Source organism: Centropristis striata, chromosome 8, assembly GCF_030273125.1.
Source record: "Centropristis striata isolate RG_2023a ecotype Rhode Island chromosome 8, C.striata_1.0, whole genome shotgun sequence".
Taxonomy (NCBI): domain Eukaryota; kingdom Metazoa; phylum Chordata; class Actinopteri; order Perciformes; family Serranidae; genus Centropristis; species Centropristis striata.
Window position 1 is genome coordinate 28,171,193 of NC_081524.1, and position 22,861 is coordinate 28,194,053.

At 41.4% G+C, this 22,861-nt stretch overlaps 1 protein-coding gene across 1 annotated transcript in view; it reads right to left on the reverse strand.

The window, feature by feature from the left end:
- The window catches only part of LOC131976529 (intermembrane lipid transfer protein VPS13B-like), a 353,761-nt gene that overhangs the window by 299,375 nt on the left and 31,525 nt on the right, over nt 1-22,861 (reverse strand). Inside the window, exons 6-12 of the mRNA XM_059339603.1 lie at nt 22,181-22,362; nt 20,840-21,014; nt 15,489-15,763; nt 11,897-11,992; nt 10,331-10,453; nt 9,161-9,298; nt 6,727-6,814 (exon numbers count right to left, since the gene is read on the reverse strand). Coding sequence (XP_059195586.1) covers nt 6,727-6,814; nt 9,161-9,298; nt 10,331-10,453; nt 11,897-11,992; nt 15,489-15,763; nt 20,840-21,014; nt 22,181-22,362 — 1,077 coding nt within the window. The remainder of the gene's footprint in view (nt 1-6,726; nt 6,815-9,160; nt 9,299-10,330; nt 10,454-11,896; nt 11,993-15,488; nt 15,764-20,839; nt 21,015-22,180; nt 22,363-22,861) is intronic.

A 22,861-nucleotide genomic window follows, 5' to 3' on the forward strand; every position in this document is an offset into this window, starting at 1 on the left:
GAGTACAACAAGATTAAAAACAGGTTAAAAGGCCAAAGCACAATGTTACATTTAATAAAAGGCTTTTCTAAAAAGAAAGGTTTTTAGGCCTTTTTTAAAAGAGTCTGTTGTTTGCGGAGCCCTCAGGTGGTCTGGGAGGGAGTTCCACAGGTGGGGAGCAGCTGAGCAGAAGGCCCGATCGCCCATTGTATGGAGCTTAGTCCTGGGGGGCTGTAGGGCGTGTTTGTTTGTGGAGCGGAGGTTACGTGAGGAGGTTTGTGGTGTGAGGAGTTCTTTGAGGTAGGGTGGGGCATTTCCGTGGATGCATTGATGGGTGAGTAGAGAGATTTTGTAGTCGATCCTGGATGAAACAGGAAGCCAGTGGAGTGAGTGAAGGATGGGTGTGATATGGTCATATTTACGCACCCTCATCAGGACCCTAGCAGCGCTGTTCTGGATATATTGCAGTTTTTGGAGGCTCTTGCTAGGAGTCCCGATGAGGAGTGCGTTACAGTAGTCCAACCTTGAGGAGATAAAGGCGTGGACCAGTTTTTCTGCATCTGACAGACTGAGTGTGGGGCGGAGTTTGGAGATGTTCCGGAGGTGGTAGAAGGAGGTCTTGCAGATATGTTTAATGTGGGTGTCAAAGGTGAGGTGAGTGTCAAATGTTACACCCAGGTTGGTGACTGTAGATGACAGGGGGATGTTCTGACCAGAGAAGGTGATGTGCGTTATGGGAGATGACCGGACCTGGTGTGGTGTGCCAACTAGGATGGCTTCTGTTTTGGAGCTGTTTAGTTGTAGAAAGTTGTTTGCCATCCACGCCTTTATCTCCTCAAGGCAGGTGCTGAGTGTTGGTGAAGATGATGACGGTGATGATGTTGATGATGATAGTGATGGACCAGTTTTTATATATAGTTGTGTGTCGTCAGCGTAGCAGTGGAATGATATTCCATGCTGGTTTATGATGTGGCCAAGGGGAAGAGTGTAGAGGGTGAACAGGGTGGGGCCGAGAACCGACCCTTGAGGGACACCACAGGTGACAGTCTGTGTCTCTGACTTTGCCCCTCCCAGGGAGACATATTCTGTTCTTCCAGCCAGGTAGGACTGGAACCAGCTCAGGGCGGAGTCAGAGAGTCCGATGGTGTGATGGAGGCGCTGAAGGAGGATGTTGTGGTCGACTGTGTCAAAAGCTGCAGACAGATCGAGGAGGATGAGGAGTGATGGTGAGCCAGTGTCAGCTGCCATCAGCAGGTCATTGGTGACTCTGACCAGAGCTGTTTCAGTGCTGTGGGCTTGACGGAAACCAGACTGGAATTTTTCGAAGAGGGAGTGTGAGTTGAGATGGTCATGAAGATGGGCAGCAACAACTTTTTCCAGGACTTTTGACAGGAATGGGAGGTTGGAAATGGGTCTGTAGTTGGAGAAGATTTCTGGGTCCAAGGTGGGTTTCTTAAGAAGCGGTGTGATGACAGCAGATTTCAGAGCAGTTGGAACATAGCCAGCCTGGAGTGAGTGATTGATGACTTGGGTAATCAGGGGACTTAGAATGCAGATGTTTGATTTGACCAGGGCTGTAGGAAAAGGGTCCAGGGCACAGGTGGAGGGTTTCATCCTGCGGACGATTTCCTCAACCTCCTGCTTAGAGATGTCGGGGAAGTAGCAGAGAGGTTGGAGAGTCCCAGGCTGTGGGTCGGCAGTAGGGACAGACAGAGCAGGGGAGCTGGAGAGAAGAGAGCGGATGGTGTTGACTTTAGTCCTGAAGAAGGTGATGAAGCTGTTGCACTGTTCTTCTGTGTTATCGGTGTGTGAAAGGGTCTGTGGCTTGAGGAGATGATTTATGGTGGAGAAAAGCTGTTTTGAGTTTCCAGGACTTTTGTTTATGATGTTAGAGTAGAACTGTGAACGTGCTTTTGTGAGTGACTTTGAATAGGCCTTTAGGTGTTCCTGATAGGCCTCTTTGTGAACAGTGAGTCCGGATTTTGCAGCACGCCGCTCAAGTACACGCCCAGCTGTTTTCATGGTCCGTAACTGTGAAGTAAACCAGGGGGCTGTCCGTGTGAAGGTGACTGTTCGTGTTTTAATAGGGGCGTGGAGGTCCAGGATACGGCTTAGTGTGTGATTGTAGAAATCAACTGATTCATCTGCTGATGTGAATTTGGCGGAGGGGATGTGATGGAGGTCTGAAATCATGGTGTCTGGGTTGATGCTTTTCAGGTTCCTGAAATGAATTTGGCGTTTTGGTTTGATGTGGTGAGACAGTTTTAACTCCAGTGAAATGGTTTTGTGATCTGACACTCCCATATCGTACACCGACAGATTTGTGATGGGGGCAGTGTCAGTGATGACCAGGTCCAGTGTGTGACCTCTGTTGTGTGTGGGAACATCAACATGCTGTGTGAGGTTAAGACAGTCCAGTAGTTGTAAAAATCCAGCTGCAGGGTTACAGGAGGGGGTGTCAACATGAATGTTCAAATCTCCGAGTATGATGGTATGTGCAGAGGTGGTACATAGTGTGGTGAGAAGTTCATTGATCTCTGGGATGAAGGCTGGGTTTGGTTTGGGTGGCCGGTAGATGAGTAGAACAGTCACGGGGAAAGGGGGTTTGGATTTGAATGCAAGGCATTCAAAAGTGGATGTTTCGGGCAGAGATAGGGGGGACAGTCTCAGGTCACTGCGGTAAATGACAGCTAGGCCGCCACCCCGACCAGTGCGTCGGGCTCTCTCAAAATATTTGTATCCAGGGGGACAGGCTTCATTCAATGTAAAATATGCCTCTGGCTGATGCCAGGTCTCTGTCAGGCACATTACATTAATGTTCTTGTCCAAGATGTGGTTATGTATGAAGCAGGATTTATTTGTGAGAGATTGTGTATTTAACAGTTCTATTTTGAGGTTTGATGGGGTGGTGGACTGTAGTGGCCGAAGTAGACTGAAGTCCACTCCACGTTTTCTGTCCAGTTTGAGGTGTAGAGGTGTCGTGGTGTTTCCATTTGATCCAGGTGCGGCGGCTCTCTGATGACGCGGCAGTAGTGCGACAGTGCGCTCGGCAGACCAGACGGATGGGATGGAGTGACCAGACTGGGAATAAACAAACTTTCTGCGGCAGCTTCTATGGATGTAGCGGGGTCTGCGTAGAAGTCCAAGTTGTTTAATGGCAGGGATACAGGCTGGAGTGCTGTAGTTTTGTAGATTGAGCAGTTGGGGGATGGAGTATTTCAACGTCATGCCGATGAGGTGCCGGGTCAGGACGGGTGCGGAGTTGATAGCCGTTTGCCACGGACTTGCTGACCAGAGGTGGGAAACAGTCAGACACAGCGGGATGATCCACAGCATGGCAGGTGATCCGAGCGAGACAGTTGAGAGGCTGTCCGGGCGGTATCCAGCGGTATCAGCGGCCCGCAAATTGTCCGACCGGCTAACGAGTGGCTGCTCGCTAAGCCGGGTGATGCTACCGCGTCTAGCCGGCGATGGCTACCCGGGCAGTAGATTGTTTGCCCAGGAAGGAGCCGGTTTTGGTGCTGGTATCGGTGGACAGTGACTAAGGCGGCAGGATCCACCAGGCAGCGGCAGAAAGTTCGGAGGAACGGCTCGAGTCCAAGCCGGTGTGCCAGCAGCAACAGGTAGCCAGCAACAACAGGTAGCCAAAACACAGGTAAAAAAGCAAACGTACAATCCAGCAAAAGAAGGAGGAGAAGCTACAAAATATATCGTGTACACAATATAAATATGAAGCAAAATACCTTGCTAGAATTTAGCTCAGAGGGAGAAGCGGCAACAGACAGTGCCAGCGTCCTCTCCCAGTCAGAGCCACAAGAAGGCAAAAGCAGTTAATTGTAATCAAACAGAAACAAACATGCATGACATACTTAAAACCTCTTGCCATTCCTTCCCTTTTTTAAAGGGGTGGGACAGGAGATGTCCAGGGGTAGATAAAAGGTCAACAGTAGATGCCACCTAGAAGTGGTATACATCATCTGAAAGCTGGGAACCTAATTTAAAATGAAGCCTGGCACGGTGTGTCAAATTGTTCTGGTTATGAATCAGAAATAAAAATTAATCAATTGATTAATTAAAATAAGTTATGGCAGTGAATAGGGGACTACAACATTATGATGGCAGTATATGATGATTTTACACAGATTTGATGCTGAATTAACTATTGTTTCACTTTTTAAGAATTTATAAAAAATATTCATAAATCCCTCCAAAATACAGCACAGATTCATCAACATTAACATACAATAATAAACTTGGGCGGCTTGAGTCCCGGCTTTCCAGACATATCCAATGTATGCAATTCTAAGAGGTTTTAGGGACCCCAGTATGCAGACATATTCAAATGGCCCATTTTATGATACATTTAGACAAACTTTAGAGTGTTTTTGTTTGTTTTTCGGCCCCTTCCTTCCTAAGCTATCTTGACACTACTGATGGATGCCTACGCTCTTCTAGTTTCATATGATACCAGTATCTTCACTCTAGTTTAATAACTAAGCCAGCTTCTGCCTCTGAAAAATAACATTTTGGCCAGGCTTGCAGGCGGGCCACCGGATCATAGTTGGGATTAAATATATATATATATATATATATATATATATATATATATATATATATATATATATATATATATATGCATGCATTTATTTTTTTTTTAGAATTCTTCTGCCCGTCAGTCAAGTTTAACACATTTTTAAAGTTGAATTTCAAAGAAGTAAGTAAGGTATAATTCGGCTTCTGTATATAATATACAGAGTTGTGAGTTTTGACATATACAGTGAGGGAAGCAACATTATTTCTTCATGTCTTAATGTTCAAATATAGAATATACCCAAAACACAACAAAGATGGCAGTGGTGTAATGCAGCAGCAGGGAGCAGCTCACACAGCCATGACCCTCTGGAATGATGAATATTCCAAATGTCCACTTCCCTCACACAGCTGTCCCTTCATTCATCGTAGGCCCCTGTTCCAGAGGTCCACTTAAAAGACTCAGCTCCCCGGCAATAAAAACGGAGAAATTAAAAATAAAAGAAGGGGGCGGATGAATGGCAGTGAGGGAGGAAGAGGACAAAGGGTCACAACTTTCTTTATTCCCATTACATTCCACCACTGCAGAGAACATTCTTACAGCTCAGAGAGTCAGCACTATGAATTTAACTTTTTCAGCTGAAAGGGTTGGGGGGAGGGCGGTTAAACTCCCACCAAATTCAGGGGATTTATAAAGGGCAATGGGCAATGCCACTTCCCCTTCCCTTCTTCAGTGAGCATTGGCTGCAATGGATTAGGTCTAATATCAACCATATGGATGCAGTTAGAACGGTCAGTGGAATGATGAGGAGGCTGAAATTAGCCGGGATTTAGACGATTTAAAAGTGTCTCCTTTTCCCAAGAAAAAAAAAAGTTTTTAATCTGCAACGTTACTCTAATGTGAAGTCAATGGTGAGTGTGACCTGGGTCGGTTAGTATTTCGGTTGACTCAGAGTTTATGTTAGTCCCATGGCAATGGAAACTAATTTGTTTGGTTGACACTGGATCTGGTCCGCGTCCGAGAAGAAGAGAAACACTGACAGAAGAGAAGCATTCCAATTGGCAAGGGTAACCACAGCCGTCCCGCAGGAAAAGAGACTGACACTTATCCTGCTGTCAGAAATGACTTTGACAGCTCAGGATGACAGTATCAATGTTTTTTTTTAATTTAGATTATTATCTGTAGCTGACAGCAGGAGGAAACAATAGCCTAGTCAGAAAAAGGTAGAGGAAGAGACAAGTAGGCAGGTTTAACAACAAAGGTGATGCTAGACTAGTCATTGAACAACTCATAGCATTAAGTGACACACGGGCCTTAAAGTGATATTATTAGCCTATTAGCTTTAACATTAGACACATTAACAGTTCTTCATCTAGTTTTAATCAAGACTTTTTCATAAAGTGTTGAGCATGCTAAAAGTTTTTTGGGTTTTTTTTTTTTAATCTTGGAACTTGGGAATGTCAGTCAGGTGTCACATACAGCTTCCCAGCAGTACTGAAAAGAAACGCTCAACAATCACACAATAAAGCACAGACACATTTGTGGGCCAAATATAACATTTCAAATTGAAGGGAGAACGCTTTATCTCTTAATGGGAACTTCAGATCTTTCAGACCTGAATAAACATTCTTGAGTGCTACAGCCGAGGAATGAGAAACCCTGCCCGTCTTAAGGCTTCTGCCAGGAAGAGTGACACCTAATTAGCCAAGAGAAGCCTATTCACTTTCTCAAGAGCTTACAGGTAAAGAGACAGAGGGGGAAACAGTGTTTCAACAAGCAGCGGGGAGAAAGAAACTCAAATACGTGTCAGCGCAGACTAAACACTTCTGACAGTTGCCCTCCAGGTAAGTTTGGGGTGAGAGCGAGGACAGGAAGGGTCAAGGACCAGGTGGCTGTGACTCAAACAAGACAAGCTTTTTCTTCTAGTCTCTAGGGGGCTTGTTTGACAGAGAAGAGAAGAGAAGAGAAGAGAAGAGAAGAGAAGAGAAGAGAAGAGAAGAGAAGAGAAGAGAAGAGAAGAGAAGAGAAGAGAAGAGAAGAGAAGAGAAGAGAAGAGAAGAGAAGAGAAGAGAAGAGAAGAGAAGAGAAGAGAAGAGAAGAGAAGAGAAGAGAATAAGGCAGAGAAAAGGAGAACATGACAGCTATAAAAAAAAAAGATAGAAGAGGTGGCAAGGTGAGCAAACAAGCTCTGTGAGGAGGAATGAATTAGACAATACCTTTGTCGCTGCTGTTCTCCATTGTGTAGAGATAATCCATGTAGAAAGCACCAAAGCGCTGCATGCCTGCTATCTCCGTATAGGTCTCCTGTCAAACAAAAGCGGAGTTAGGTAAACATGGCAGTAAGGGAGCAAACAAGCTGATAGCATTTAAGAGTGGCAGTGACTGGGGTCACGGTGGACACCGCAAAGGGGGTCAAATCAGAGATTACAAGAGGAGTAATTGAGCAGTTGATCAGGTTTGTGGGATATCAACAATATGACTAATCTTTAGAACTATTGACAAAGACTTGAAATGAAAGGTGATAATTGATCATGGCAGGCAGAAATAAATGGGCCTATAATATATGATGAAAGCATAACATACCAACTTTTCAATCAACTTTTTAAAGCAGAAATTCAAATATAGAGACAACATCTGACTATATTCCATTATACTTTACAGGGCATAGGGCACAAGTAATTTACAATGTATCAAGCCTGTTCTTTATTGAGTAATAAGCTATTGATAAAAGGAAGTGAAAGTTTCCTTATTCAATTGGCTCTTGGATGTATGCCACTGGAAATACATACCTTATCTTTTAAAAGATAGGACTTTTCCCTGACAAATCAAAACTGTCTGTCTGGGATTATGGCCAGTAGATATGAAATTGTGAAATGTTATTTGGAAATATTTATCAAGATAGCAAGGTACAGCTATCAAAAGCATGAACGTAATGTAGAATGTAACTTTAAGAAATATGTACACAATTGAAAAAAATAAATCATTGATGATTATTTAAGCACTTTGTTACTGACAATTACCCAACACGTCTCATTTTTTTTTTAAAAGGTGTATTGTTTTACCATAAGTCGTCATAATGAATTAGTGTGCGGGTTAAGAGCTACTGACCCTGCCCTAGACAATATTTGAAAGTTATATTTCTAGTGCACATCAAACCACTGGTAAACAGAGAGAGCGAGCAAGAAACAGAGAGAGAATGAGAGAGGCCCCTCTCGCACACACATTTAACACCCCCACGCCAGACTTACTCACTAGTTCTCTAAGCAGAGATTTCAATAGAGCCTTATCAGTCAGGCAGGTTAATGAGTAATATTTATTAGGGGACCTCTAATGGCTCTGGCATGCTTTTGGATCAAAGCCATTGGCTGGTTTCAAAACCTCTAATGAATTAACACGAAAACCTTTGACTCTTAGACTTTCAAGTATGGATAGATAGATGGATGGATGTCCAAACAATTGCTTCATTGAGGGTCATGAACATTTCTGAGCAGAGTCAACACTAGGACTATGACGGCTGATGAAGGAAGCTGAGAGTTATCAGGTATAATGGCTTTAACACTACTGCTTAGATTGCAAGAACATTCTTCTACAGCAGCCAGCAGCTGACAGAAATAATCTATAATCTAGTAAATCATTTCAATTATAATGATTTATTTAGAAGAGAAATTACAGTTTAAAGAACAATGTTGTATTAAAGTAGTACTAAATGTGATATGAGCTGTCATTTCCCTTTTTTTTTTCCAGGTGAAACCTGTTGGACTACTGGATGTAATTATATCAGATGATTGTTTATTGACCCAGATAAAGTACTGAATTAGCAAAGTGTGCATTGTAGTGCTTGCTTTAGTAAGTCACTTAAATCATGTCCACACTTGTGTCAGGAAACATCATTTGCTTGCTATTTTAGCAGTAAAAATGAACCCTCTCTATTTCTGAAAGTATCTCTTGATAATATTTCTTTGCATCATTCTTGTGAATATTTGTTCTCCAAACATCTAGACCACCTCAGAACTACAAATGTTTTGTTTAGTGAGGAATGTGTCAATGGCAAGTGCATAAACAGCATCAGTGCATTGCTGTTGGTTGAACAAGTGTGTTGGCCTGTTGGCCCAGCTGTGAGGTGCGTGTTGAGTTGGTTGTTGGTTTGGTTTGGAACTGACTTAGCTTAATTTTTGCCATTTGGTTTAGTCCCTACTATCAGTTATGTGGGTGTACTTTGAAAGTTTAGTCTTCCTGTTTGAGGATATTTTGTTTATATCACAAACAACCTAAAAAAACTGGTTGGATTCACAACAGACAAACTCTGCAAACTGGCAAAGTCAGTTTTTTTTAAAAGGGTAGTCAGAACTGTTTGCCCTTTTTTCTCTTTCCTAGGCTGCAGAAGACTCAGATCATATGAAACTAGAAGTTCTGAGAAATTCATTAGTACAAACCATGTAATGATGTTTTGATATTTTCATTAATTGATGGATTGATTCATTTTTATTACAGATTTATGACTAAAACAACCTGACACACAGTGCAGGGGTTGCTGGGGAAAAGGGGGTGGTATGTTCAGGGGTTAAACCACCAAAAAATAATAATAATAATAATAAAAACATTTTTTTCAATTAAAACCACATTTGTTAATGTTGTTTGGTATATAGTTACCTTGTGATTTGCAGTATCCAAGATGAACTCAGCCCTGACTCCGTTGTTCTCTGGACTGCGGTAGTCAAAGAGAGAGTTGGTAAGGTAAGTCATTCCTTTACTGCTTAGGCTGTCCCCACAGCTGAAGAACACTGCATCCTGCAGAGAGAAAAGAAAAATGGAAAATAAGTGAGGAGAGGATGCACAGAGAACTGATACTACTGCTTCCTCCCACAGTCCAAAAACATGCACTTAGGTTTAATTGCCCATAGGTGTGAATGAGAGTGTGATTGTCTGTCTCTATGTGTCAGCCCTGCGACAGTCTGGCGACCTGTCCAGGGTGTACCCCGCCTCTCGCCCAATGTCAGCTGGGATAGGCTCCAGTGACCAGTGACCCGAATGCGGATAATCGGTTAATGGTAATGAATGAATTAATGTTTACTGCCTATTAAATGCAACATCTAAGGGCCTCTGGGGGTTTTCTCAAAGTTTTGATTGATTTTCTGAATGTCAATAAAAAAAATCCCTATAGTTTTATCTAACAGCACTAGGATTAATGATGTAAATATTATTTACAGTTGCCATGCAACCAGAAACTTTCTACAAGTTGTCATTCCTAACCGGACAGAATGTTGTTAATGGGCACCGTTTGACGTAGTATCAGAGTAGTGTATTACACATAGGCTTTTGAAAGGGAAATTAAAATGGGCAGCAGATGATTAAAATAAAGCATGCATTTTATGTCATGTCAGGGAGCTGCACAAATTGTTTCAAAGGACCGCCATAGGCCTGCAGGCAAATATGCCACAGGTGAATGAACAATTTCAAAAATGACCATTAAAACACAAAGTTAACATATAGTTGATGAAATAGATTCATTTCAATTCAGCCCAACAAGGTTGCATTTCTCGAGGTGATGCTGAGACTGCCATTGACACCGACACAGTGATGTATGTGGCAAACACACAACATTATGGTGAATTACAAAAAGGCAGCTGGCTTTAGTTCTTCCATAAACAAACCAGACCTCATCTCTACCTCCTTCTGAAAACTCCTGGGAGCAATAGAGGCTGTGTAGACATGGTTTGGGTGAAAGTGATCTCTGTTCCGGGGCTTTTAAATTCTCTTTCTTTATCCTTCTCACTCAAGTTTTCCACTTTTTTCATTTTTGGGTTTTTAGGCTGTCTTTACCTCTTCACGTCGGTTCATGTTTTCTTCAAAATCCCGTACTCCCATGATGCTTTTCAGGCAGAGTGCCCGGCAACCCACAAAGCCAATCTGACAATCGAAAAAGGGCTCCCCCATCATCAGCACCTGGAATAAAAACCAGAGAAAGAGACTTTTTTTACTTTTTTTTATACCAGTTTTATACTGCAGATTTATTCAGCTCTCTCTCTCTCACACACACACACACACACACATATATATACACACATATATATATATACACACACATATGTATCTTCAGAATCCTTTCCTTTCCTTTAAACAGAGGATGTAAAATGTCTTAAATGAGTCAACGGAAGCCCAATAAACCATAACAGTGCAATAATTCACAGAAATTAATTTGACTGAATTACCTTTTTACGTGGTAATAAAACATAAGATTTTAAATTAATGACAGTTTGAGACTCTTTATTGTGGACTTATCACAAACAGGGTTCTCCATCATGACTAGTTTGAGGCTAAGTTGGTTTGTGGGGCTGTTGAGGTTGTGGGCTCATTCCATTGCGATAAAAAGAGCAGGGGTCAGACAACTTCCATTTTCCCCTTGAGAGTGGTGTGTGCATGTGTGAGTGTGTGGTAGCAGTCTAACAGCCCTTGTAACCAGTAAGGTGTGGTTGTCTCTCACTCACCGTGCTTTCGCTTTACCCAGCAGACAACTAAACAGAGAGCAATCCAATAAAACTTTACGTTTCACCACACAATAATTACAAGGCCTAGTTTTCCCTGTTTTACTAGCCATCCCTTTGCCTTTCAACGCTCTCACTTTTGGTCCCAGTTCAGACTGCTCTCTCTCTCTTCCAGCAAAAGAATAAATTACAGAAATTGGAATTGGAAATCTCTCAGAATCCTGACATCTGGCAAAAAGCTTAGGAACAGAAAACGCCTATTCCTCTAACCAGGTAATCAGAGAAAAGGTTTAAGAATATTTTCTACACTGAGGAGGAAATGCGTAAACGATCAGACTTGAGTCTGACTCAGAGAGAGATTCCACTGTGTTCACAACAGGCCATGGATTAGTGACCTGCAGAGGCTTTGTAAATGTACTTAGGGAGAGAATTAGGAGGTACCTGTGTCCAACACTGAATAAGAAGACACTAATAACAATAATGGAGGATCAAAAGTTGGTACAACTGGTAGAGGGTCACTGTAGTTAAAAATATAATGGTTGTGCCTAATGTTTTTACAATAATAATATTCCTTATCATTAATATCAGTTACAAACCAGGTATGGACAATATGATTGAAAACATATATCAGGATATATTATGTTTTTTTACATTTTGCTCAAAAACAATAAATGGAGTAAATACACATTTTAGATATGTTTTTTTTTTTTTTACATCTGGACTGGATTTAGGGTTTTTTGGTTAGTTGATAAAATAAAAGTTTAAATAATTTTCCGTTTATTATATGGATGTTAAATGTATTGATTAAGAATTGGTAAGTTGAATTAAAGAAAGCAGAGGACAATAACTGCAATTGACATGTTTCTTTAGGCAACGGGGAATAATTTAAGCTGTAGCCTCTTACCTCAATAGTGATTCCCTCTTGCTCCAGGCATAGGACCTCTCTGGACTTGACCTTCTGAGGACTGTAGTAGCTGCTCTCTGACTGGGTCTCTGTCAGCTGAAACAAAAAACACAGAGACAGAAAACATTTAATATTCTTCATAAAAGTAAAAATTGAACTCAGATAATAATCAAATAAACACATTCATTTGCAGTCTAAGCTACATATTTTTGCCTTTGAGATGACCATAGTATAACAAGGAAATCACAAGCTATTTAACTATTTTGTTTTCTATCCATGAAAAAAATACTACTCAACTTCTACAAGATTAAAGCTTCAATAGATGCCAAAAATACATCAAAGCAATATACTGAAGTCTTTATAATGTTTAAATTGGTGTTGCAGGTTTTGTGAAATCCAAAAGATAACTTAGGTATACTTCAAAATACAACAGATCAAAAATAGATTAAACAAGTCTTAAAATTGCATTATTCAAATGAAAAGGGATTCAACAAAGAGGAGATTTTGCCACCTCAAAATATTGGGTGATGAGGGAAAGTTGCGTTTTGTTTGACAGAAAAATAATACAGATGTCACATAAATTCAACAGTAAAAACTGGAAAGCATATGTCTCTTTGTGTGTGTGCGCGAATGTGTACTCGCAAATCACTGCTGAAACAGATACATGATATGAAAAATAAACAAAAGCTTTGCAAGTCTTTGAATGTGAAGGGCAACGAGGCCCCGGAAAATAACGCTTAAAACCAGAAACAATAACAACCAAACAAGGACAGATGACATTTTCTTAGATCAGAGACTGGATGCCAGCCTTGGGACTTTTTGGTTGTTTTCTATTCCAAGTTTGGACCCAGGCCAAAGACATTCATCAAACCACATGACAGCCGCTCCTTTGTGATTCTAGGGGAGGCCCACTCTGGCTTTATTGGGGATGACAATCAGAACATGACTAAAGCGCTCAGGATACCAATGGGTAAACTGACAATGTACAAGTGATTGTTCATTGAATAATCAAGTAAATTAATAAAACAAGAGGGATTGCTGATTAGAGCATAAATTCTGTGTGTAGAGATGGTTTGGAGGCAGAGAGAGACGGAGTGCCTGCTCAAAACTTGTTGGTTAAAGTGAAAGGTGTACAGAGCTGTGAGGCTTTTGAGGTTGTCCGGTCTAAAATATGTGGGTGTCGAACTGAACTGTGCAGGCCCTAACCCACTCAACTTTTAACACAGGAAGCAGGTGCAGAGCAAGGAGCAGCTGTGCCTTATTATCCCTACTGATGGAGCAGACTCTCTCACCCTTGCTCCTTTTCCCTCTTTCGATTCTGATGGTTTAATCACGTGCGGGGACCACTCCACCCCGACCCACAGGTCCCTGGGAGCAGCGGTGAGCAAGGATGTTAAATTAACTAACTAAAGAATTGCTATAACAATATCAATGCATAGTAGCACTAATCCTGAAGAGCTGCCGATCAGACGTACACGAACTTCATAACCGTTTATCCAATAAGAATATGGCTAATGTGGCATTTGCCGAGCTGGACTGGTGGGGCAATTCTACCCGTACCAAGGCCTGAAACAACACAGAGCTACTGCTACCACTACAGTCCCTGCTACATCTCCATTATTTCAATTTGGCCCACGTAAAGGCTTCGGGAGTCCAACACAAATCACATGATTCTTTATGAGGCATTTTGGAAATTTTATAACATTGGATGTGGATAGTGGGGTACTTTGTCTTTATAACACTGTGGAGAAGATCTAATGAAAAGTTTAAAAAGAGTTTGAAAACAATTGATATATGCTATTGTTGAAATAAATGAAAATACCAAAAGAAAAGAATGGCATGAAGTCTGGCATGCAATGAGTGTTTGGCAAGTGCACAAAAGCAAAAGAGGGGAACAAATGGTAAGCGCTGAACTATGCATTATGTGTGTTAAAGTCATTAAATTATACTGCCAATTTCTCTGATCAAACAGATCTAGGGAGTAATGGGTCAGCAATCTAAAAATACCTCTCTGATTCCATGTCCATGTCAAAGCCAGGTTCAAGCAGTGGCTGTTCAAAGACCTGAAATTCCCTCAAACTAAATACTTCCTTGTAGGAAAGAGACGAACGTTTAAAAAACCATCCTTTCAGCTGTCTGCAATTACTCCAGACGAGAGGCAATTAATTGATTAAAAGAACTCAAACAATACAGGAACAATTTAAACATTATTAGAAAAGCACCATGGTCTGTTTGGCCTGAGACATACCTCCCCTTCACTGATCACATACGCTGTAAAGTACACACACACACACACACGCAGTAATGTGATCTGAAGTGCCTGAACCTGAGGGGAAACGCAGATGAATTCCAACTATTCTGAGTGAGCAGGCAGGATTAAAGTTTGGGATACATTTCTGAATAGTCATCATACCACGTATAATGTTTAAAACATTAACGTGACCCGAGACGCCAGTTAGCGGTTACACTACCCTCCCCTATACCACACACAGAGACAAAGAGGATTGCAACTTCCTGAAGATCAAGCTGTTCTTTAAGACTCAAAATGAAAATCACCACAAAATATAAGATGCAGGGATGGGGTGGGAGTGAATAAACAATAATGGTGGCAAGAAAAAAAACAAATTGTTGGCATAACCGTATCTGAAATCAGGAGATGCTATAACAAAATTAATATAATTATCAGGAGAATTTCCTGACTTACCAGAACAGCTCCCGACACAAATTGTTCCTACCTTTTGTGTAATACAGACATTAAATACATTTACATTTTTAGCTTCACTATTGCTCCATATTCTTTTTTGGACATGAAAATGTATTTTTGATGCAGGGCTCCACACCAACACTAATATATTTGTTTTTTATTTAGATGCACCCAAAAGTTTTCACCTTGCCTTTTGCCGCCGGTTTTGTCAGTTCCCAACAATATTGCCAATTTCTTATCACATTATGTTAACGACTGTAAACAGAAGTATTGGTCAAGGTGGCTTTTTTTTTTTTGCCATTTTCTTGACGACGAAACAATCAATACTTCTATTTATTTTGAATTACCAGAATGTTTCAAGTTCGTTGAGGTCACTGAAGGAGGAGTACAGTTCAGTTTCACACATACACACATGCTTTGTTTTTTTTTCCCTGACCCATGAGTGACCCACTACGCACATACACATAAAGAGACAGACTGTCAGGCGAATTGATGCAACCAATGTAATTGTTTGTACAAATTTGACAGACTTTTTGTCACATGAGCAAGCAAAACGGTTGAGCTCTGGAGCCCTGTGTTTCCTCTGACTAAAGTGTAATGCATTTGTTTCTCTGAAATACATTTTTTTGTTTCAAAAGCATATGACATTTATTAATTGTCAGTGTGATGCAGAATACTTTGAAGCTGAACTTACTTCATTATTACCCATTTAATTCTGATATTTAACATTAAGTTGATCATGTTTTTCCGAGTCACAAATGACGTGATACGACTTTACATGTGGAAAAAACTATAAATGTCGTTCATCCTATGTATGTTGGCCCATATTTTAGCCCCACGTGTGATATTTTTAAAATAATGATATGGTAATAAAAATAGCTGATTTACCTTGAAAGTAACAGACGCTTTGGTGCAGTAGAAGCCTATGGAAACAATGGGGTCTTTTGGTGTGTGTTGTTGTGGGTTGTTGGGGATGCCTCCTGTCTCTCCATGCTGGTAGAGGCCTTCCTCATATTCCTCCTCAGTGCCTACGATAGCTGGGACAAAGGACCAAGCCCAGGACACCCAACCCTGGTCTCCCTCCTCAGGACTTCCAGGCTGCATGTAAAGGTCTGGGCTGGAGTACTGACTAGTCCCCTGGCTTTCCATATCCACATCCATCCCTGTAGAGGAACAATGTCATAATTATTCACAATGCAAAAATGAGCACATGATTTTATGTACATTGAATAGTGATAGGAAAAAGTCTGGGTTAATGTCCACAGGTCTACTTATACTCCTATAAAGAGCCTTTTTAAGATGTGGCAAAAGAATATTCATACAGTTACAATTTACAGTTCCAAACCTACAATGAGCTGGTGCGCAGAAATAAAAAATGCAAAATTATCCTTGATCAGAATGTTTAAAAAGGTCATTGTCTTCTGCAAAAAACAAAAGTACCAAAAATCCCAATAGTGTTACCAACTTCATACTGCATTCAAAATAGGTTTCAGATGAAAAAACACTCAATTTCCCTTTAATATGCTTTTACTACAATGGATAACATTTTAAAAGAGGAAGGTCCTGAGAAGAAACTGGTCCAACAGAGTGAAAACTGTTGATAATGGAAGCGTGTGTGCCCAAATGTAGCACATTAAATTAATTTGTCCACGCCCTCAGGGTAGTTTAATACAAGCAAGATGTTTCAGCTGTCAACTGAACACACAAAAACAGCACAGACCAAGGCAGTTTCATAGTAGTTGCTGCCAACGTTCAAGCATGCAGGTGTGTGAGTGTATGTGTGTGCTGCATGAACAAGAGAGAGAGAGTGGGAGAGGGGGAGTCCAGTCCAGTGGAGGCCAGAGGGCACAGTCTGTCAGCCAGCATCCTGACAGAAGACAGCCTTGACGAGGCCCAGTGGATCACTGTGGTCAGGGCTGTCTGAACTGGACCCAACAGCACAGGCCACATCCACAATGCATGCAGCAGGGGGTTGGGTCACATATTTGTTTAGACGCCAACAGACTGAAATGGAGGCCATGAGGGAGGCTAAGTAGCTATGAGCCATCAGCACAATCAAAGTTGGCTAGGGGTTCAGGTGAAGGCTAGGAATGGTCGACTGTGACTGTGCATCAACAACTAGACAGAGCGCAAGGGGTTGACTGGAGCATTTCCTCCTGTAAGGCATAGGTCTCACACCAGGTGAAGTGAGTAATGTAGAAAGTGATGGAAGACGTAGGAAAGCTTGGACTTCACTTGCAAGTTGGCGCTGCACGTAACAAAAGACAAGCAGAAGTGTAGTGAAGCTCATTCACTATTATCTTTCCCCTGTCAGCAAATTATTTGGGGTCCATGGATTCCCCAAACCACCATGCACTGCCTTGGTCCCCGATGTCGACCTCTGAACTCGTCCCATCGTGTCTGTTTCCATACACGTTGGGAGAGAGGAAACTGATGTCAATACACAAGAATGTGTAATCCCATTCCTCGCGGCCTCACGTCCTCTGTGAGAAAACAATATTGTCCGTGAGGTCACAGCTTAGGAATCCCAGAGGCTAAGGCGGTGAAAATTATGACATATTTTAATTAAATCTTTCACTTTGCGAATTGGCAGTTGGAAATCCCATGTTATGGCTTTTTATCTCTCTCTCTCCCCCCCAATCTCCCAGTTGGTTTTTATCTGTTATTTCTCTTTTTTTTCCTTTTTGTTTTCATTCTGTGGAAGCCTTTGAGGTGTCAGTTTAACAACTTAAGCTCTTTCGCTTCACGTCACAGCCTGACGAAGCCTACGTTTGAAATGCAAGGCAATCAAAATAAAAGCACAATTACCAATCAAGTGATCAAAACAGAACGGCTTAAGTAGACTTTGAAGTATTAATCCAAAGAAGTGAGTGAAAAATTCCCAGAGAGTGATGTGGGCTGGCTAAATACATGCTGCTGTGGAGTAGAGCACTATGACCACACAGGTGTGAAATACAACCAACTCTGTTCTCTGCTTCACCATGAGAGCAACCAAAGTCTGGTCTGACTGGGTCTTTTTCGTGGACAACTCACAAGTGTGGCAACACATAAGCACGCGCATGTCCATAAGCTGAGCCCAGGAGCACTATGTAAAAAGATGTGTCAGGGTCACGGTTGGTTTCCATGAGACCAAGGCCTCCAGGCAGCAGTGTATGTATAAGCTAGTGAGGGAGTAGGTGTGTAAGTGAGTGAACAGCTGAGTGACATTGAGACAGTGAGAGGGAAACAGTGAGAGAAGGCAGTGCCCTCACAGGCCAGTAGATGTCCCTCCATGTTTATAGAGGGAGAGGTGGATTAGTTACCTGACCACTGAGTACAGACTACTCTGTTCTTCGTCTCGTGCATCTGCTCAGATCTGTCTGTTTATCACCTCCTCACAGGTAATACAGTACACACACATACACACACACACACACTCATGTGCTCACGCTTATCTACTTTGATATAAACGAATGGAACACATATCAACATGTGTGTTGCATATTGTTTAAATTCAACACTACCAGCGTGACATTAACATCAAAATATTTTAAAATCCATTTTAGCAGTCATGGCAGGAGAATATAAAACACTCCGTAAGACAAAAAGCTGTTTCATCCATGTCCACAGACTTCTAAACTAAATGGCCTCCAGGTCTTCACACCGATATTAAAAAGTGAAACGATGATTAAAAAGAGGCCCAGTCACGTCACTGGGCTAGCATAAGGGAGCCACATGAGGTTTAAAATGGGCAGATAGCCTGTGGCCTCTGACTGATAAGTGTGTGATGGTCCATTCCATTCTACAGGCCTCTTGGGACTCAGAGGCACTCCCACAAAGCAAACACTAAACACTAAGTCATATGCACATACATACAAAGCACAAAACACCTACATACACCATTGGAAAAACACTCATAAACATGCTCACATATATGCTATATAGAAAGGTGCACACACACACGCACCCTGCCACACTTGAGCAGCCACAGTCCTCGGTTCATAATTCTTCACATACTTGTTGAAACCGTACAGCTTCGGTGCCGTGACCAGCTGGTCCATTCAAGCATGTTAGTCATCTATGTTTCCAACCGCTGAAATTTTTACTGTGTTTCACAGACTTCATTGAATTTCAGACAGTAGGAAAACTAATCGTCAAATCCTGACTGAAAGGTTGCTTTGGTTAGTGACACACAAGTATCCCGCACCGTCTACCTATTAGTGCTATTCATTAATGAGACATTGGCGCTTACCTAACAGAGACAGAATCAAACAAACAACATGCAACTACAGTGAATCATGGCCACATAAACACATTAAAAGGCCTTTTCCACTTAATTGGCAAAAAAAAACACCTTCGCATAGGGGGGAAATTTATATTCAAGTGTAAACAAGAGTTAAAAAAGAAACACATGCACACACATGCATGGAGGGCATTGGAGCAAGATTATACAGCAAAGACTCAGCACAAGCAGCCTATGGGAAATCAAATCAATGTGATGAAGGGCTATGTACGATACTGGGATCATGTTCCAGCAATCATGTGACAATGATTGTTTCCTACAAACTACAGCCCACTAAAAATAAATATGCATGTAAGCCAAGTCAGTCACTATAAACGTCAACATACATGAATGTTGTAGAACTCAGAACCTATCAATAGTAAAGTCTGTCTTTACTGGTTAAGAAAAATACATTATATTTTCTTATTACAAATAATAAATCATTTGAGCTGCGACTCTGTTACTATTATTAAAATAATTGCATTTTACTCCTTAAATCTGAAATGAATACACTAAAACAATATGTTCCTGCAGAAGCCCAAACACCTCCCAACAAACACACACACACCGACTACAGTACATACACACACAACTGCCCGCCCCCCGCCCCTCCAGCTTCTTCACTCTGTCGATTACTTCCAGCATAACAAGATCTGGGGGCGCTCAGGTTCCAAGAGCTGGTCCCCTCTTGTATATTTTTGTGATGGGATACTAATTCATTCTCAGAGGCTCCGCATAGCAGTAGCATGACACCGACTCTTACATCTGGCATTGGACACTGAACTGGAAGCTGCGCCAACTTGCAGTAAAAGTTCCAGGCCAACAGGCAGGGAGCGAGTTAGAGGGAGCGAGTTAGAGGGAGTGAGCGAATGGGCTGTATTGTGTTGGGCTGCCTGCTTCCCCTCTGCCTACCACTTCCCCTGCACCATAATTTGCTCCTGGTGCTACAGAGGCTGATTTAGCCCAGTGGGATCTGGGACTTGATCCTGTTCTATTTGGCTCAGATGAAGATGAGCAGTTGGGGAGAGATGAGATGGGTGTTTTGGGAATGAGGTGGGGATTTTTTAGGGGGGTGGCTGCAGCTATTAAAAGTATATAGTCTGTGTGTGTGTGTGTGTGTGTGTGTGTGTGTGTGTGTGTGTGTGTGGTATGTAACTAAAAAAAAGTGGCTGCATGTGTGTGTTTTGTTCAGCTCCTGGACATGGGGAGTGTGATTTCATATGGTGCTTCAATCTGAAAGACAGAGATGGGCCTGTGTTTGATTCATCCTCGTGTCTTCCCTTCATCCTCCTCTCTCCTGCCTCTATCCACATGGAGGGGATCAGGCCTGACGACAACGGCCTGTGTTGAGTTACACGCTCCAGCTTTTGTTTGTGGAAAAAGCAGGAGGAGTGCACACCATGGTCAAAGTGATGTTAAATGTCCCGTTTAGGAACAACAGCAGCATATGGACAGACATAGCCCCTGAACGGAGCAAGGCAACATGCAGAGCGTCATGAGACGAAAACACTGTCTAAGGAAAAGCTTCAAAGCTTTCTGCATGGTCTGATGGCTCATTAACCACTTCAGAGCTTTCAACCACATTTTGTCTGAGAAATATGGCTGCTACAGGAATTATACTGACACACATTTTACATCACTGTGAGGCCTCAATATATCATTTCTAAATTAATTTGGATAGAAGAAAAAAATGAAATTTAGCTTTTTTAGTTGTATACTTATTTTGCCTGCTATATGATTAGAAATATAAAGTAGCTGCAGCACAAGAAAAAAAAAAGGGCCTTCAGCCATAAAAAGAGGACGACTTATTCTAAGTGAACAAATACATGAAGAGCAAAAATTACAATTTTTTAAAGAAAAAAAGCAACCCAGCATGTTTGGGTTTTTTTTGGGGATAAATCTAAAAAACAAAAAATGACCAAAAATCAAATAGTCAGAGACAGAATTGTCACTGCCCTCTCTGAGAGACCTCACTCACCAGGTAAAATTGCCCCAACCTCCCTGACAAGAACACTGCCCTCTTCTCCTTCGCCCTCTTTGTGTCCTCCAATTTCCCCGTAGTAGAGGGCGATAATGAGCTCTAAAATGCGGATAAACATGGGCAGCTGCTGATCAGTGATCGACAACTTCAGGCTCTCCACCATGGTCTGGATCTGAGGAAACATAGAGAATACAAGCATATGAGATGGTTTCAATTATGATTCTGGTGGACTCCTGCTTAATGTGGAGAAAAAAAAGAGAAGTGCTGCCCCTGTAACAACTGACATGGATTCCCCCCTGCCAAACTGGTGGATGCTGAGATTTACAAGTGGAAGACAAATTTCTTCTCCTGATAAATATGATTACCTATAGCTATAAATGATGGTCTGAATGATTTGAATACTGTATAGTATAAATACTGTATATAACAAGAAAGAAGAAGATATATCCCATAAAATAAAAACTGGATTAAAGAAATCAGATCCAAATGAAAACTGTGTTTATAGTATTTATCTACAGGAGATACAAAGCTTTTCATTGAGGCAGAGGGGTTATTATATATTTTGTATTTAAATAACAGAAGACACTGGAGTACAATAATGGGTGGCCTTAGCAATGCTATTGTGCAACATGCTGTAACAGATACATCTACTGTAACGAGGCAAAACCTGTTTGTGATTCCTACCTTGGGTTTCAGAGGTTAATTAAAATGCATCCGTAAAATAATTTACATTACTGTTTCCATCAGAAATAGTTTAAATCCGACTTCATAAACTAATCTCTCCCACATGAACAACCAATACAGCCACACACATAAACACACCAGTAGTCCAAAATCTGTTGCTTCCTGACATGAGATAGTTAACTAGACTCTAAAGTTGCTTCTTCCAAACTACCAGAACTAAATAAAGTACCTTTTTTTCAGATAGGCATACCAAAAATGATCTGAAATTAATGTCAAATCTTCTTAGGAACAACTTCAGTGAGAAACCAAATACTGTTGGTACTGAAGTCACACATCATATTCGTTGTATCATTATCCTGCATTTTAGTCCGGAAAGTAAAATCTTGCAAAAACAAACAGCTGTCTTCCATATATATCCAGAACAATGGACTGAAATTAGTCACTATCCTGCCATTGACTTGAGAACAGCTATCCTAACATAAGTACGTCACATGTTCCTCTAACAACTGTAAGCCGCTATGAAAAATTTAAGCTTCTCATTTGGATGATACCAAAAGGGCATCAGATCTACCCATATAAAGCCCTTTCTAAGTATTGAGCTGGGGAAGGACAATGACTGTTATGAAGTTATTGGTACAATTTGGAGCTGCTCACTTTGATGACAGATGGGATCTTGGAATTGATGTTGTCATAGGTAAAATGGAGACGTGTTCTGAAGGAGCATTTGTACAGCAGCGGGTCCTGGTAAAACTCGATCTTGCCACTAGCATTCCGCTTGTCCAAGCACACAGTACAGTCAGCAAAGTTGATCACTTTCCTTAGGACCAGCTCTGGAGCTACGCAGAGGAAAGAGAAAACAAATTGTATGTGGATTATTTTGCATTGAACACATAAGAGGTTGACCTACTGGTTTGACACTAATCAAACATGTTCACATAAACGTTTGCACACTGAGAAATGGAAGCCTACAGAGAGGTATCATTAAACACAAACCAATACAATCCTACAGACACTGAGTCTCACTAACAGAGAGCAGGCCCTGACAGTAAATCCTCATTATCTGTGATCCACAGAATCAGGGGAGATGATACTCAGCAGACATCACAGAGCTGTTGTGTAATGCAGCATTTACAAGAGGTACAACCAAGTGTGTGTGTGTGTGTGTGTGTGTGTGTGTGTGTGTTGGATGATCATCAGATTCTCAGTTTGTCACTGACTCACTCACTCTCCACCACCCCCCAACAGATAACTGATTACTGATTTTTTTTTTTTTTAAGTACTGATAAAAGGACTCATAATTCCCAGAATTGTTTAATTCTCAGTGCCAGTAACTAC